This window comes from Glossina fuscipes, unplaced genomic scaffold (genome assembly GCF_014805625.2).
Source record: "Glossina fuscipes isolate IAEA_lab_2018 unplaced genomic scaffold, Yale_Gfus_2 26, whole genome shotgun sequence".
NCBI classification, from domain to species: Eukaryota; Metazoa; Arthropoda; class Insecta; order Diptera; family Glossinidae; genus Glossina; species Glossina fuscipes.
In genome coordinates, this window is record NW_023998421.1 from 1645887 (window position 1) to 1664351 (window position 18465).

Sequence of the window (18465 nt, forward strand, 5' to 3'; positions counted from 1 at the left end):
AGTTGATCATTGAATAATAAAATGTTGTAAGATATTTTGAAGTGAGAATCTCCCCACGAGTTCACTTGTATATTACATGTAATATCTTGCATGCGAGATAGAGATGATTTCCTCAATATTATTACATGATATTAACTTTTCATTAAAACTTACTTTTCAATTAACTTTCATTTTCATTCATTTAATTTACTTTCCCCCCTAGTCGCGGTTTTAAACCGTATAATATTTGGAAGTTTGTAATTATAAATTAATTATTCAACAACTAATTTAACTAAGAAATTTTATAAAGGTTTCCAATTTTTCTTTTCTCTTCATATTTTTCATCTTTTTGTTTACTTGGTTTTTTCTTGCAGCGCGTGGGATTTATTTCGTTGGCTGTGGGTATGTTTCTGTCGTGTTTGTTCGGTTTCATTTTTGGCTTGATTTTGGGTACTACAGAAATGCCTTGGGGAGCTGGTGATTGGCCTACCGAAGAAATGCGAGGCAGGTTTGTAAGCAAAAAATGTACTATATTTTCTTCTATGTAACATATGAATATACATGTATCTCAAGATTTGTGATTATATTATACAATTCTTTCTTATTTTTATATAAATTTAATGCGTTCACTTTGTGTGTTTTAAGGTAACGATTGAATCGACTTTCCTTTTGCATAGTGTTTGTATATTTTAAATTATGATATAGGTTAGGCGGATAATGCATTTGTAAAACATCGGCCAAATCATTTACTATCCATTACGTTGCGGTTAATCTTATAACTACTGTTAGAAAGGGTTAGAAATAGAAGATCCTTCGGATGTCATTCCGTAACCGCGAGAGCTGACCAGTAAAAAAGTAGTATTAGGGCCTCCAGGAATGCATCCTTCGTAAGAATTTGGTCAACTTAAGCTATTCGATCGTCCGTTAGTCTATAAATTCACCTTCTTTATATTTGACCGCTCACCGAAAACTCTTCTGCGCCAGTTGAAATAGGAAACAGTCATTTCTCGTTCAACGACACATATATTAAAAGTGTGCGGCATTCACCTACAAACATGTGCTTTGCAAAACAAAAGCCTAAGATGGAGCTTATAAAGTATATTGATATAAAGTTTGTAGGTATATCTTTTGTAGGTAGATCAAGATTGCCCAGATTTCTCAACTGTCACGCCAGCTTTTTGCAAATAATCTATAAGTGAAATTGTGTATTGACTTGAGATAGTTGAGATGTCAAACATTCGTTCTTTCATTTTTGGTATTTCTTAGTACGGCTTGTCCTTGACGACGTTCAGGAAACGAAGGCAAAACTGAAAGGCAAAAGCATAGTTCGTAAAGGAAAGCAACAATTTCCTGCAAGAAAACTTTGATTACCTTATTTTTCAGCAATTCAATATCTACTATTTGATTAAGCATTCCCCAACATAAACATTAAATTTCAGCCGCTTGTATTCATACCAGGTAGACACTAACAGATTGTACTTCTTTGATGTTTCACGCATTATGACATGAAACTTCAGCAATCAGTGCAAAATAAATATTCGGGCTCAGGACGGAAAGACCAAGCATGGGGTAGTTAACATTGATTAAAAATGTAGGGAAACGTAATTTGCTTTTCATATTCATGTTTATACTCTGCGAAACATAGTTATGCGGAAGGCAGGCATCATAAAAGGAAATCCAACTTACATCATATTTTTCGACTATTCTTTGCTTTCTACGCAGCCGAATGCACATAAATATAATTATCGTAAACAGACATTACATCAAACGCACAAAGGAAGTACATTAGCAAAAATTCGATTAAATGCAGGAAAGGAAATAATGAGAAAAATGTATTCATATTGATATCGCTTGTCACTTGTGCTCAAACTATTTATTTATTGACTATCGATTAACTTATATATAAGTTAACCGAAAATTCGCACTTATCAACAAGTAAGCCAAATCAGTCTAAAAGTCTAAAAGTTCACAATTAACAAAAAGTCACTGTGCGTAAAGCAACTGTGACGCGCAAATTAGAAACACCGAAGCTCTATTTATATTTCCAAAGCCCTGCGAGAGCAGTGAAGCAAAGTTTTTGTTCCTCTACGAAAGGTAGTGAATATAATTTGGAGACAAATTCTTCCCGTTCAACCATAGAGTGATCATTGAGCCTCTCCTCAAAAATGTTTTGTTTTAACAATAAATATTATTGCTGAGCCCCATTACCATTCTTGAGGCTGCACCGATGTTCAAGTTAGATGTTGACATTTTCACAAAGTTAGTTAGTTTCTGATTGTACAAACAAAGCTATTAAGCCAACGTCTGAAGTCCTCTTATTTATTAGCAATTGTAATGGAAGTTCTACTACCACCTGGATGAGCCATGTTTTCGACTGTTCCTCTCGCAACGCCTTATTTCTAAACAAACGGCACTTTTAAATGCTTCTTGACCGTCTCACATACAGCCGCTAATATGAAAAGTAAGCCTTTACATCCCAAAAAGTCCCAACTTTGAACGTTTTATCCCAAAAATAGGTCAAGTTTAGCAATTTGACATAAACGTAGGTTCGTTTTTTGAATAATGCCCCATACGAAGTTTCCCACACCCTTATGTCGAAAAGATGTAAAGAGCAATAAGATCTTTGACAAAAAAATTAAATAAGGATGGTATCAGTTCACGTTTTGCGGTCCCTCTAATATGTGGGTGCCTATGGAAACTTTGCTTTTACGCGGTAACGAGGAAAAGTATTAAAATTGGAGAAAAATAAGCGAAGAATCATATTATTAGATGAGTTGGTGTAGGGTATTTAAAGGTGGGCAAAGGTGCCAAGCCTTCTCGGTTGTTTCAATGAAAGAAATTAATATAGAATTAAATTTGAAATATAAGCAGCACCTCTTCTGCCTTTTGGTCAACGATTTGCGCATTCATCATACGTGCTGTAGCATTAAAGCAAATCAAATGAATTAAATTCCGTTGCAGGTGGTAGGGATGGAGCTTTTCTTCGTAAACATTGGTTTGCAAAACGTATATATGCAAATATACATAAATGTTCGTACGTAAACACTAATGGATCTTGATATTATTTCTATATAAACGTACACAAGTGCAAGGTAAATATCAAAAAATTCAATTCAAATTCAAGTCGAATATAAATTCTTTTAAATCTTGTGCTTGAACATGATGTTTTATAATTTCATTCCAGCACTAAACGTCAATCTCACTTGAAGTAAACATCTACAGACAATATAACAATTAGCAGAAAAGTGTAGGAATATAAGTTAAGATATTATAAACGCGCAACATCGATTAATAAATACCTTACATATTAAAAATTGGATGGTGGTGCCATATAAAAGCCAACTTTTCACGAGAATTGTTCGATGTGAAGAGGTGGGAAAAACCGAGAAATGTAGTCTTAATTTACTACCGTAAATTTTCCTATTGAATCGTTATGTTGAACCAGTTTTCTGGTTCAGAAAGTACTAGAAATTAAACGTCGCTGCCTTCATCCAGATTTGTTCAGTATGTCAGACGGTTATTGTTCACCGATTTTGATCGAGAAATATTGTAAAATATCTTAAGATTGAATACAATGACATGAGATCAAGATTCTGAAAAGGTTGTAAGAACAGACAGTCTTGAAACCATACAGGAAGTAATGCTGAATCGATTGTAATCACGACAAACTTAACCACAAGTGCCGTAGGGTATAATAACAAAAGCATATAGAAGTAGCTAGCGCGTACTCTCCGCATTAATGCTCGGCATTATTTGTAAAAAAGAAGACAAACAGAAATAAGAAATAATGATGTACATGTACGCATGCATTCGCTTTTAAGGGATCATTTCTTATTATCCTTGATAAACAATATTTTCCCCTCTATAACACCAGCAGGAATTATCTCGTGTCATATCAAATGAAAACGCATCACCACAACGAATAGATAGATGTTCACACAACTAAGCAACACATTTTTCTTATTCTTCTTTACTTCAGTACAACTTTTCTTTTTTTTTATGCAGGTGCATGGAAATATGAACTTTTCTTACTTTTTGCAAACGTAATCATTTTTTTTTTTACTTGCTGCGTCTCTGCGCTTCCAGCAAAACACTATCGCAACGTTAGGTCTTCTTCTCAAATATATAACATACCGTCTATTTATTCGCCATTTCATCTCTTTTACATAAGCAAACAAGCATCAGAAAGACTTCAGGGAGTTGCAACATATAATGCTAACATCGAGGACAACTGTATCAAAGGGGCGAAATCCCTTGTTTTAGATTTTTAATTTTAAGCTTCTTTCGCATTTTAATAGTAAAATTAAGTAAATGCGTTGTTCTTCTATTTTCGACAAATGGTTAAAAAGTCGTTAAGCGCCATTATTGCCTGTCAAGTTGTCACGTGTTTAGTGAGTTTAGCGAAAATTCATTTTTCGTGTTTTTTTTTTTGTTGCAATTTTCAACCTTCTGGTCGTGAACTTAAGACTAGTTTGCCTTTTACGCGTTTGCTTTTCTTTCCGTTCGTTCGAGCCACTCCATGAGCCCTCTTTAGCAGAAATATTTATGAACTTATAATGGCATGAATGCTTTGCAAAGAAGCGATTTTTCGTTTACAGATTATTATTATGATTGTTTACTTAAAAAGGCACATCAACCTTGAAGCAAAATAAAATACTGAAAATAATAAAAACGCAATAATATTTAACAAAATAATAGTAATTTTTAATGAAATATTTGCTTTTTACAGAGGCAACGTTCGTTCTTTATGGATGGGGGTGCTGTGGGCTTTGACATCAGGTACTGGCGTAGCAGTGGCTTTATTACAAGGTTCAGCTGGCCCTTTGATTGGTGTAGCGATCTCTGCTTCTTTATTGCCTCCAGTAGTAAATTGTGTAAGTATTCCATTTGTTTTTTTCTCTTTTTTGCACTTTTTGAAAGAACGTCTGGTAGAAAAAGTAAAACTTAATTTTTGCGATATCCTTGAAAGTGTATTTAATAAAAAACTACAAAAAAAAAAACTCAACTTTTTCAAATAGACTTTTACTTAAATGAGCTAAAAGGCGACTAAAGATAAAAAAAAGTGGCGATTAAAATTTTAATTAGTACAAAATTGAATATTTTGTATACGCCCCAGGTTTTTATAAAAACGAGTTGACAAAATTTATTCTCCACCTTCTAGTTCATTTAAATGAAAGCTTATTGAAAAAGTATCACCGAAGGATGAGGGGCATATTCCATTTGTCAAAACGTCTGTAACGCCTGAACGGAAGCATCAGAGACCCCATAAAGTACATATATTCTTTGTCCGCATCCAATTCTAAATCGATTTAAGCATGTCCGTTTGTCCGTCTAACCGTCTGCCCGTCTGTGCAATGTCTGTTGTAAACATTTTCCTGGCCGCAAAAGTGAAGTTATCGACTTTAAATTGTGCAGAAACGTTGGGTCCCCTTAGATAGGTCGAAGGACATGCCCACAGCACCACGTAAACTGAAAATAGCTCTGCTTTTCAAACGGAATGAAAAATAGATTTTTTACTCGTTACTCATAAACTATAGCAAATACGTACATAAAAATTTGGAAGCATATTCTGTTGGCGATGCTGTAGCATTTATGCAAAAAATTGCCCGCGCCTACCCAATATCAAAATTCAATTGTTTTTTCAATACGTTTATAGCACGCAGAAACAAGCTTCAAACACCCCATACAGTAAGCAAATTCTTGGTCAGTTTCAAATTTGGGATGGACCTAAACATGTTCGCCCGTTAGTCTCTCCATCTGTCTGTTTGCGCAACTTTGTAGTATTTGTGGTAAACATTCTCCCGTTAGCGAAAAAGCAGATATCGCCTAAAGGTTTGCAAAAGAATTTGCAATTGACCTCAACTTTTCAAAGGATACGCCTACATGTCTCTACGGCAAAAACTTGTACTTTGAAAATAAAAGAAATCAACTTTTTTGTTCTTTTATTTCTTATGTATTTCTTTTTTTTTTTGGGATAAACGGTTGATGAATACAAAAGGTTCGGTCCCGACCAAATTTAATTTTCTCACTTGTTGTTTTTTAATCTACTCTACTATTCACGTTCCTTCTTCCAAGCCCTTTTATTTAACACCCATAGCCAGGAGATCGTTATTTGTAATCATTTTCTTTTTAGTCTTGTATTTATTTATTTGCAACTACAAAGCTATAGGTCTGTGTACAATACGTAGTTAATATAGTTTAAAAAAAAGTGCAGTGCGATTGAACTGAAAGACTACTTAAGTAGTCATCTTGCTCGGTGAGTAACAGTAGTAGTAGACACATATAAGACAAAACTGTTCACTGATTAAAGATTTGTGGACAGAAACAACCTTCAAACGATAATTGTAAAGATTTCCGGATAATCTGGCAATTAGTTTACAAGTCTGCTGTCTGTCCGAATATCGCGTATTGATTAAATGCAACTTTGTAATGAGTTAAAACACGTTCGCAATTAGCATTGGCTTGAAAGATGTTATGGCGACTTTTTGTCTGTCGGAAAAATAAATTTGTGGAAGAAAGTCGTCGGCACACCAATAATGTTGACAACTTTCCTCGCTCGAATTCGGAACTTGTTACAGAAAACAAAAAAGTCCACAAAATAATCTTGGAAAAATGCGTGGTAAAGCTGCTTAAGATAACTGACACCTTAAAGATGCAAAGAATGTACTGAAGGTACTGCAGCATTTGCTCGCCTTGAACAGAAACGTGTTAATGATTCAGAATGCTTTTCGAGTTGTTAACGCAAAACAAAGAGGATTTTTTTATGCGATTTATGACAGTAGATGAAATATGGATTCATCATTATTCCAATCGCCGACGAAAGTCGTTGAAAGCGATCATAAAAGTAGTAACCTGTAAGCGCGTCGTCACGACATTTTGTCACGTATAGTTCTTACCATCCAGATGTCCTGGACGCATATATGCATATATGCGTCAGATCGGAGAGCTACTGAATGATATAATAGCTGCAAACAATTTTTGGTTTAGTGTTCTAAGTATGATATTATTAATTGTAGCTGCCACGCCCCCACATCGTTTTTACATATATGAAAATGTTTTTTTCTTATGCCTTAATGCTCTTAAGGCTTCATTCGTAAGAACGTTACACATTAGCAAACCTTGCTGTCTTTTTTATGTGAGATTTGAAAAATGACCCTACTTTTAGAAAACACAAGTCTGCCTTATTTCTGAAAGGCGGAAAAGAAAAATATGTTGGCCAAGTGCCCGCATACAAGGTTTTTCGTCCATTCTTTAATCTAAAATTTTCCTTTCGTGTTATATAAAATTTCCGTAGTATCATTATCTCAGAAACTATAACTTTGTATTTTATTAATTAATTCATTGATGTTTTGTAACTTAGGGCCTTTTCTGGGCTTTGGCTTGTATTTGGCTAATATATCCAGGCACTCGGATTCCGCACTTGAAAGGCGAACTTCACAATACGACGTCAGCGTATCCGTTTCTCTACACCGATTATTTACCAACCGAATTTCTGATCAATGGGATTGTATCATGTCTGCTGACAGTAGTTAATGTAATTTGCATTTTTATTACGGCAATAATGGTATTGAAAATCAAAGAAGTCTCCGCACCTTATACAGCAAGTCCCGACTTAAAACGGTAAGTGTATATGTAAACGGAGCAAGGAATTTCTTTTTCGGTCCATAACACACATTTGGCAAATAAAATTTGGTGAGAAATAAAATAAGTAATAAAAATATTTTAGTTTATTAAGCTTTCTCCACCCCTAAGGACAGAGTTTTTATTATAATGCACTACGAGAAATAAAAAAATATTTTAAGTAAGAAAATATAAATATTTCAACGTTTCAGACAATCTTCTGTGTATCATAAAAAGTTGAAATTATTCTTTCCCTCCTCTGTCAGACAACAACAAATTGGAAATAATTTGCAATCAAGAGTTAGACTTCTTAACCGATCAATCGGAAGCTTCTGTGTGTTAACTTTATTTTTGCGACTGTCGCGTTTCGACAAAAATTTGCGGTCAAACTGATTGGTAGAAATATGTAAATGTGATCGGCATCTCGAGAACCATGCAAAGTACAGGCAAACCGATTGCAAGCATTTAACGATCTTCTCATATAAATAAAAGTCAAAAATTGAAAAGTATTAGCTCAGCTCACGCGATACTTTGTGACACAATAAGAAATTTTGGAAGATTAATTTTAAATGTTTACAAAAAACTTGGATTTATAAAATACGTAGTCAAAAAATTATTAATTACATTCTGAACTGTTTGTGGTACAGTATATAGCAGCCTTTTACGGATATAATATATAACATGGAAAAAAGGATTTGATATAGACCTATCCGTGTATATTCTACATTACACTAATCGAATTTCAAAATATTAAATTGTCTGGCCGTCTTTCCGCTCGGGTCCGATCTATGTAGTTTCAACATACAGGTCACAGTTTTCGAGACAACTTTCTTCAAAAATGATCAGATCGGACAATTTTGAAGAACGCTCTCCGCAGAAAGTCACATTTCAGGAGAACCGCTCCGAAGTTGTTCGCACTATTTCGAAATTTACTTAATTTTGCTAAACTGTTTTGCATTTCGTATGCAATTCAAATGCAGAAGCAAAGATTTAATCCGTCGACAACTTATGTCAAGTTTTTACATTAATTTATTTATAATTGACCAAAAGTTGCTATTTCCATATCTGCATTCTTAATAGTCTTCATCACTGTGTTCTCAGGACATAGGCCCGAATCTCTTCTCTTCTCTTCATGTTTACCTTAATAAATATAAAGATAAGTTAACAAATTTTTAAGAAATTTCTTACACTGTTTTTATCATTTCTTTATAAAATAGCTTTTGGGAGACCGATTTGCGCACAGTGAGGAAAACCAATCGTTCCACAATACGTCAACGGAAAGGTAACGGCAATGAAAGTACTTTCCGCGACAAATTATTATAGTAAGTGATCAAGATAATGATGATGACATGAAAGAAGATCACATATTCAAAACAGAATATAGTAGCTATGATGAACACGCTTTCACGATGATATCCATCTAAAATGCGAATCATTTTATTATGAACTAATCTTGAGCAGTTAAAATGAACCAAAAAAAAAAAAAAAAAACATTGAGCATAAACATATGACATTCACTTCAAGCAATCATTTCCATAATATTTCTTCTTCGCCGATTTGATTTTCTATGTACATAAGAGTTTGAATGCTTTGCACATGCATGGTAGACGGGGACGCGCTTATAAATAGCACAGATCATATATCTAGTTTTTTAAATGCATTACTGGTTTACATATCTTCAATCATAAGCATATTACAGCTACTTATCTCGTTAATCATATTATAGTATTTAAGCGATTCATTTTTTATTACTCTTGGCCACTATCCATTGCATTCATTGACTCTGTTCCTGTCAAACGAATATTATTCTTCTAGACAGAAAAAAGAAAAAATACATTCAGACTCATAAAGCATGAAATTTTCAATTTTAATTTCTCTTAGGGTATGTATGTATGCATATTTGCATCTAAAAGTTGGCCGGGATCATACATTAGTCAGATGCATGTATTTTGAATGTTAGTTTTAAATTTTGAAAATTGGAAAAGTTTATTTAAAAAAACCAATTAAATATTCACACAATTCTCCATTAACGGTTGCTCTGCTCATCTCATTTTTTTATTTTAACTCAAAAATTTATCAAAACTTATTAGATTGTGTTTATTTTAACTATAAATAGACATTTTTAAGCATAAGCACTGTTGAACTTGCACACTACTCTGCTTGATTAGATTCCGAATCATTTTGCTCTGAAGGCTTCCCGTCATAATCGGTTTTTATTTTGCTTATGTTCTCTAGTGGTTACGAAGGCACAGAAGAACAACGCAATGCTCTAGAACAAGCTCTGAAAGAAGCCGAAGATGACGCTACATTTAAAAAAGTGAAACGAATGAGTTATTCCAGCAACGCGGCAGGAGAGGTAAATAAGATTTACACCTAACATATTAATAGAAAGTAAAAGAAGAAATTAGCGATCGCCCGCAATCCTTTCTATAAACCTATTATTTTATTATACCATTTTCCAGTTAACCCAACGTTTGGCAAAACTGACCGGTCTTAATAAGCAACCGCAGTATGGCATAGGCACCAACACGCCCAGCCGGGTTGGCAGCACCTCACGTCGCATGAGTTCAGTACGTGGTTCTAAATTGAACATTGACTTAAAAGTGCTTGATAAGTTGGTCACAAACCTATTAGAGCAACAAAGCTCACCTAATACAAACATCGCACAAAGTGCAACCGGTGGTCGCAAATCTTCCTTAAAATTAAGCCGTTGGCGACCAACATCACGTTCAGCGCATTGTTCGGAAGGCTCTACGAATTACATAGCTCTCAACGATCAAGGCGAAGCCGGTAATAATAATGGAATCGATATGCAACATATGCCCACTATTATGGAAAGTCCTGTAGGCAACAGTAATAATAATCAACAAAATCAGAAAAATGAATCTTCGACAACAACGGCAGTATCTACAACACCTTCCAATCGAACATCTTGGTCCAACTCATCGGAGCACAGATCCAGTGCTGTGCGGAATGTTTTAAGAAATATCACATCTTCTGGCAGCGGAGCAGGTGATAGTGCTAAGGAGGAGACTCTTAATTTAACACAGAATTTTTTACCATAAACAACATAAACGTTATCAATGAAAACATATATCCACCGTCTTAATGAAGCTAAGAATTTGTTAAAATGTGTTAAGGCCACCATAGAAATAAAGATAATACTATTCTTTGATTTAGGGACACCAGTGTCTAGAATGTAGGTACTTGGATAAGCGTAAGGAAGCGAAAAAATAAAATATGCACAAAAAATACTGAAAGCGTTACATTTAAGCTGTGGCGAGTTTCGAATTTTCATTTTCTAAGGTAAGCAGAAGAAAATACTTGATTACTTTCCCGGTAATCAAGGCTAAGAAAAATATCAATGAGCGACATCTGATGCAATTGCAAATTGTTATTAAAAGTATTATTAATTTTTGCGTTTTCTTGAAGAGTTGCGGACATGCTTACAAACAGATTTGCATCTGCTACCAAATTTGAATAATGAAAATTGACTAAGAACCTTCATTTTTCATTCTCAAAGTCTTTTAGGTTACAAAAAAAAAAAAAAAAAATTGCAGTTTCAAAATTTCATGCACATGAAGACAAAATTTATGAGAATATATTCTCTTGACTTTTTGGACCTGTTTGTTTACGTATTCATAAATTAGAAGAAATTATACCCGGGCGAGAATGAAATCAAGCAAAACAAGATGTCAGTAAAAGCGACATTTTGTCTGGCGAGCCGAATATATGAATGAACGTTGTCTGCATTTAATGCACTTAGTTTTTCTTGTCGAAGAACTTACTATTTTATTTTTTTATTTTTTATTTTATTTTATTTTACCCATTTACACATGAAATTCAACTAAAGAAAATTACAGTCGAATTCCTTGCATCTTCATAGAAAATCTTATAATAATTCTTTTGAAACTGGTATACAATAAAAAGGAAGAAAAAAAAAGAAAGAATAATAATAACAAAGTAAGTTTAAAAATAAATTAAAAAGTTAAAAGTAATAATTCATGTATAAATAAATAAAAAGAGAGAGAGAGAAAAAAAAAAAGAAAAACAAGCATGTACACAGTGAGCGCAGAAACACATCCGCAACAAGAACAGATGTAGATTGCAAGTGAAACCCTCACCATCGTTTAGATTTCTGCAAACAACTCTGAGCGGGTTAAATAGCTCATAATTGTATTTATATTGACTAAGCTTAATCAAGTGCTTATAGCTCAAGGTTAAGTTACCTAGAAAAGCAGTTAGGGACATTAAAGCTTACCTAACCAAGTAATGCGGGCGAGTCAATAGTACCATTTACTACTTTGATTATAAAGGAAATCCCAAGAACAAACCCTATTTTCATAGGGTGGAAGAGAGGCAATCGGGTCCCAACCTTAATTCCTAAGGGCAAACAGCAAGAATTGCTTTTGAACAATTTCAATGTACGTAGCACCTATATGAAGGGGACCACACAACAGAAGCTTACTCAAGTATAGGTCTCACCAAATACATGGACAGCCTTTTCGTAATATGAGGTTCATAAAGCTCCTAGGAGGAACTCCTTCTCACTCATTATGCTAGTGGAGATTGGTGGTAAATTTCGAAGGGACTGCAGACGCACCCTGACATTCCCTTTTCCTTCTTTAGTTTGGTTAACCATTCTAGTGCTCGTTCAATGCACAGACCATTTTGTGGAAAATGACTACAAAATTTTCTTTCGAGTTTGAATTGTACACTGGATCACTTTTACCTTTAGTGCATCTAACTCAGACTGGCTAAGTTCTTTTTTAAATGAATTGTAGAATATTTATCTCAGTTAGCCAAATCTTTTGTATAAATTTTCGTCATGAAGTACTAAAAATTTGACTTTATTGCGATATATAAGCTTTTTATAAGAACGCTTACGGGCTTCAAAAAATCATCCCGTCTATTCCCAATTTTATAATATTCCCCGTTAACTGTCTGAACACACGCCATGGATACATTCTACTAATACTTCACTCTCTGCATTTTATTTTGGATTGGGGAATTTTTTGGTTGAATAATTGCTCTTTCTCATTACGTGTATAGAATTATCACAAGACATCAACATGATAAGTTTTGGGAACCTTTGAGAAAGTAAAGATAGATTCACTTACATATTTCTCTAAAAATTGCGAAAAATGTTGAAATGACTGATTGAACTCTTTCTCGTTGCCGTGATGCTGATAAAAATTGGTTAAATTTGTTCCTGAACGTATTGTTGCTTCATATCGAGTTTTTCCAGCGCGCCCTGCGTATTAATAAAAAAGAAAAACAAATAAACAAAGCAAATAGAAAAGATTATATTAAAATTTTCGTAGATAAAGGAAAAGAATACAGAAAGCTTCAGAAAGCTTAATTACATTCTTCGAATGTATATAAGAAATCGTTAATTACCTATAAACTTGTTGGCTCTTGATATGGATATCTTTTCCTGCAAATTTTCGAAATCGCATTGACGATAGCAAGTGAGAGCCGAAAGATTGGTGGTACAACCTGCAAATAGGAGAAGAGCATTCAAACTTATTAAATTCATTCCGCTTATATTCAGTTTTATACTCTTTTTATACCCACCACTGTAAGATGAGGGTACACTCGTTTTGTTTCTTTTTCCCATAATATTTGTAACACACGAAAAGAAGCTTCAGAGCTCCTAGTAAGTATATATAGATTCTTGATCATAGTGACATTCAAAGTTGATTTAGCCATGTCTGTCCGTCGGTACGGCGTGTGTTGGGACTCTCCTGTTTGGAAAAATGAAGATATCGACTTCAAATTTGGGAGAAACATTGGATGTCTCTACACCCAGATTGCTGTTGAGATTAAGCCAAATCGGTTGGAGCGAAAGCGAGCAGCAGAGTGTAAACTGAACGCAACTCGGTTTTCTTTTTTGCTCGAAAATTAAAAAAGTTAGAAACCTGAAATTTTCCATTGCTACTTTACGAAGTACCCTACTCCTTATATGCAAAAATGGAAAACATCCGCCATGCCCACACAAAGTTACAAGTGATCAATGTCTGTTCTTTTCACTTTTTTGAGGTTTTGTGTTTATTTATCATAAGGCAAACAAAACCGAACGTTTACAACCATTTTGTGCACTTTTTAAATGGATATATATTATCTGCCTAAAAACAGATTACTTTTAAAATGAATTTGGTAGACACCGCGATTGCGTTTTTCGTAACAATACCAGCGATATGGGTAACGAACTTGGAGAGTAGAATGCGGTGAACATAGTGGTGGGTATGCGAGATTCGGCCTCCGCCGAATATAATTTTCTTACTTGCTTTTGTTAATTTAGAGAAAACCCTAGAGCTTTAAATTTAAACGCAATAATGCTGTCCATTTATTTATAACGTCAACAATTGTTCAGAGTGATGTGAAGAAAACGCGGTTACTTTGTTTTCAAACTTAATTCTCCCCAAGCGTCATATGAATCACCTCTCATTTTTATTCGTGCAAGTCTCATATATGAAAATTTGAAAAAATGGTCGGCAGATAAACTCTTTCCTTATTTTCGTTTGTCGCCCCTATACGAGTTCATGTTCTCAGTAATAAAACTAAGTCCTTCGATCACTGCATCCAAAATTATTCCTTGTTCGAAAATGAGTTGAAGACGACGATATAAAAGAAGCAGGTGAAGACTAAACTTGAGCTAGTAAAAAGAATTTACTTACATTAATACAAGGTAAGTAAAAAGGCAGATGTCAAAGAATTGAAAGAAGAAAAATGACAATCCTTAATGGACATCTCAATTTATATTTGAATTTTGTTTGCAATTTAATTTTCGTGCTAAGTGTCAAGAGCCTTGACACTTAGCAAATTTGCAAAACTTCAATGAAGAGTGAGATATCACAATCTACAGGTAGTAGAACGCAAACCATTTATAAAACCAGTGTCCAAACTAAAAAAGAGACAAATAAACCTGACAAGCATTAACTTGCTAAGGAAAAACTAAAGTTCTGTTTGCAATATATATGACGAATCTATAAGCAAATTTTGCCACAACGCAGGTATGCTCTTAGCCAACAAAAGCATTTACCGCAAAGTCATTAACATGCAGAAAAAAAACTTGCCGAGAAGGATACAAAAGAAGAAAACCATACGCCACTCTTTAAACTTGACATGCGGTGAAACCAAGCATGTAGAGTTTGTGTGTTTGTGGGTTTCTGTGTGTGTATGTATGTGTATGCGCGCGTATATGTGATCAGAATATGATAAGAAGTACATGACTTGCAGTGATAGCAACAGCCGAGAAAAATAATCGAGAAATGAAAACATTAGATGAAGAGGTTTGTAAATAGAACCCCACATCGCAAGAGATGAAAATTTAGGGAAAGTAAAGCTGTTTAAAATGACATAAACGACAATCTTAGTAAGACGGAGAAAAGTTTGAGAGGAAAAAGATTTTTAAAAATACACACATAAATTGCATAACTATTTATAAAAATGAAAAGAGGGCAGTGTGTACTGAATTTTTTGAATTCATTCTGCGAACGAAACAACTATCTTTACTAGATCACGTTTCCGTATAAAAATATATAAACATAAATATAAATAAGATGAAATTTTCGTGATGTAAAAAGCAAGGCGCGATTGGAAAAGTATTACTCGAAATGTACTCAGAGTCGAAAAGCATTACCGATCAGATGTTTTTAAATTGCCATCACTAGGCATAAATTACGATTGTCAAATGCTTACAGAGGCTTGAAGTACGCGTTGCAGGCCTTCTATAGTATACATGAATAATTAGAGTTGATGATAGGCCAGCTGGATTACCGACACTTTCCTGCTTGTCTGTTGGAACTATTATCGCACATTAGACTGAAAACTTTCTTTTGGAGTTTTACTTCACTGTCGTCACGTGAAGTTAAAACATTAGTTAGATGGTTGCAAGTCCTCACTTACAATTGCAAACGAATTAGCCACATATATGTATATAGGTATATGCAAGCCGATGTACATAAGTAGCGTTTTATTTCTTTGAAATTTTGCATTATTTCCTAACACATTTCAATGCATAAATATTTCGGTGATGAGTCTGATAAACACTTGTACATGCATTTAGGAGCTGTGTCTATATCTAATAGTACAACAGGGCTTATGTTTGGTGTTTGGCACTCTCTCTCTCTCTCTCTCTCTCTAGGTACAAAAGTGATAAATTGATCTCTTGTGTATTGATATATATTTGCTTCACTTTGTTGCATTGCAAGCGTACATGTGAAAATGTTAGCAAAAATTTATGTGATGTATGATTAAAGCGAAATAACAAATGGGAAGGCATTCGCCTTAAGCTAAATTTTCAAATACCAAATGGTGTTTAAATAATTGCTGGCTAAACTGAAATTGACGCAAGATTCTCAGCACAAAGAATAGAAGAATGCTTAAAGTAAAATTGTATTTAAATTTTCATTTGTTGCAATGCCTAAGGGGCAAAGGAAGGATTAAAGAAGGGAAGTAGGCGTATGGGTTATACAAGTCAATATTGTTGTTTAGAACACAAGCTTATAGACTATAAGTAAGTGAAGAATATTTCCAGCTTGAATGGTAGACACTCAAACTTTCTCTTGCTGTCTCTTTCTCTCTTCTTCTTCTTCTGGCGCTTGGAGTGGGAGCAAAAAAAAAAGATAATAATATGGAAATATTGCATCACAAATTTAAAACAAAATTTATTGGGTGTTCTTAACCAAGTAAGCAGTGCTAACCACATTGTCGAATGCATGTATGCTTTCGTTTCTTTATATATGGCAACAATAAATATATTCCAGTTCATATCTCTCTTGAAATAGTCGCCTTCTGTTGTGTAGAAGATGCCCATGTGTTTCAAATTTATTGGGTTAGAAAAGATGCAAAGATCTTATGGTTTTGTGGGCGCTACATTACGCAATATCAGATTTCTCCAAGCCTTTGAAACAGTTAAAATAGCTAATGAGCGTGATTGTAATTTGCAAACAAAAAAAAAACATTTTTAAAAATATAAAAAAAAATGCTTCGAAAAGTTTGACTGTAAAGCGAATATCTTCGATTTTCGTAAACAATTTGTTATTTTTCGAAAAAGGTCTTTAAAACATCGGCGATAACATCTCTTAATGTGAAACAATCAAAGTATTCCGCAGGTTTCACTAGAGTGTGTTATCATGAACTCATAGTTGAAATTCCAAGTCAGTCAGGGAGAAAATCGGTGATATATATATATGTATGTGTGTGCGTGTGTGTGTGTGTCAGTTTGGAAAACTCAGTCCAGAGAAAAATTCTTTTGCAGTTATACGCAAAGGCTATTTTAAGTGATTTTAGGTATCTGACTGTACTTGAAAATCGAATCTATTAGCGACAGAGAGAATTATGTGGTTCTGGGATGTTTGATGGATCATTGAAGACGATGCTCCTTAAATATTAGAAAAAGCATATTCCACACACGCCAGCAATTGATCGGTATGTGAGTTGAAAAGATATATTCGTCACTGACATCTTGTCGCGCGTGCATAGCAATCTAACATGTGTAAGACGCGCTATGTGCCTTATCAGCCTCAATGTGCCTGATGCATCGATACCAGGTTGTATAGCGAACAAAGAGCTAACGGATTGTGGATCTGATTTTTCTGAAACGTCTTAATTGGAAAAAAAAGTTTTATGTGGACAGAATATATTTCCCAGGCAGAGTGCACGAGTGGTAAAGGGCCTTTTTTAAACTTGCTCGATAAGACTTATAATGGCAACCAATATGTCAGGCAATTAAAATCTTCGAAAGCTAAACACAACAGTAATATATGGCGAAAATTCATCGAACATCGTCTAAAATCCTCATTGAATCCAAGCTATCTAGAGTGAACAAGATAACAAAGTTATTCATCGAACATTTCGAGTAAGTTTTTCGCGAAAAATCACATGTTAACCCTTGACCGTTTACCTTATCGGCATATGGTGTGACTTCTGCGAACTGAGAAAAATGCTTGTGTCGAAGAAAGGAAAGCGTGACAATGACGCGAAGCCTGCGCAAAAGTCTAACAGCGGCAATCTGAAGAGCATCTTTGCGATCTGAGTTATTCGTGTTCGGTGATCATGCGATTGAAACAGACGCATGCGGCAGGCAATTAGTGGGAGTAAGACAATTGAGTTTTGTCAAAACGATAAACTTTTATATGAAATTGAAAAAGTTTTGTTCACTTTAGCGAACAAACCCTGTATATGACAATCGTGATCTATTAAAGCTTTTCCGTACCTACTTGATTACAATATAATTTCTCTTTTTGGTTTTTTTCCACGCTGTTCAGTGGATAATTATTTTGTAAGTGTATTTTCATGTGATATTTTCTAAATACTACAAATTTATTTGTCCAGATTCACTGTGAAACTAATAAAGTCATTGTACTTAAAAACTTTTCTATCATACGTGTTGCATACGTTGGGCGTAGTGTATAAGTCAGCTCTGTGCTATTAATTTTCATTCATTTCTTTTGATTGAAAGCAGAGGAACAGAGACCGGACGAATGCTCTACTTACCCATTGTTCTTTCACTTATTTCTGGTATTTCGCATCTGGTACCCTTGTAGCCCGGTAGACAATGACAAGTTATGGCCGCATCACCAATATGTCTGAAGGTATAAGCGAGCAAAAACATAAAAAACATAATAAAGAATTATAACCTGACAATAAATAGCAGAATTATTTGAGTTGGTTCTCAAAAATTTTCTATTTTAAAGTTCATCTAACTCTACTTTTTATTTATTGTAGTACACGGTAGAGATTCTAATTTTAATTTTATCTAGTTGCTGTTGTAACGTTTTTTTTTTTACCGTTAAACGTTCTTTCTTCTGCGATGGAGATGGAGAGGAAACGCGACGTTTAGAAGGAGGAATTGGAGGG

At 34.4% G+C, this 18465-nt stretch overlaps 2 protein-coding genes across 3 annotated transcripts in view; one reads left to right on the forward strand and one right to left on the reverse strand.

Moving 5' to 3' along the window:
• LOC119635306 overlaps positions 1 to 10664 on the forward strand; it is a 63108-nt gene extending 52444 nt beyond the window's left edge. For both annotated transcript variants that reach the window (XM_038030066.1, XM_038030065.1), the window contains 6 exons: positions 354 to 487; positions 4709 to 4853; positions 7340 to 7599; positions 8817 to 8921; positions 9835 to 9955; positions 10062 to 10664. In XM_038030066.1, the coding sequence (XP_037885994.1) occupies positions 354 to 487; positions 4709 to 4853; positions 7340 to 7599; positions 8817 to 8921; positions 9835 to 9955; positions 10062 to 10664 (1368 nt within the window). The remainder of the gene's footprint in view (positions 1 to 353; positions 488 to 4708; positions 4854 to 7339; positions 7600 to 8816; positions 8922 to 9834; positions 9956 to 10061) is intronic.
• The window catches only part of LOC119635304, an 84323-nt gene that overhangs the window by 52403 nt on the left and 13455 nt on the right, over positions 1 to 18465 (reverse strand). Inside the window, exons 3-5 of the mRNA XM_038030064.1 lie at positions 18103 to 18194; positions 13000 to 13098; positions 12720 to 12853 (exon numbers count right to left, since the gene is read on the reverse strand). Coding sequence (XP_037885992.1) covers positions 12720 to 12853; positions 13000 to 13098; positions 18103 to 18194 — 325 coding nt within the window. The remainder of the gene's footprint in view (positions 1 to 12719; positions 12854 to 12999; positions 13099 to 18102; positions 18195 to 18465) is intronic.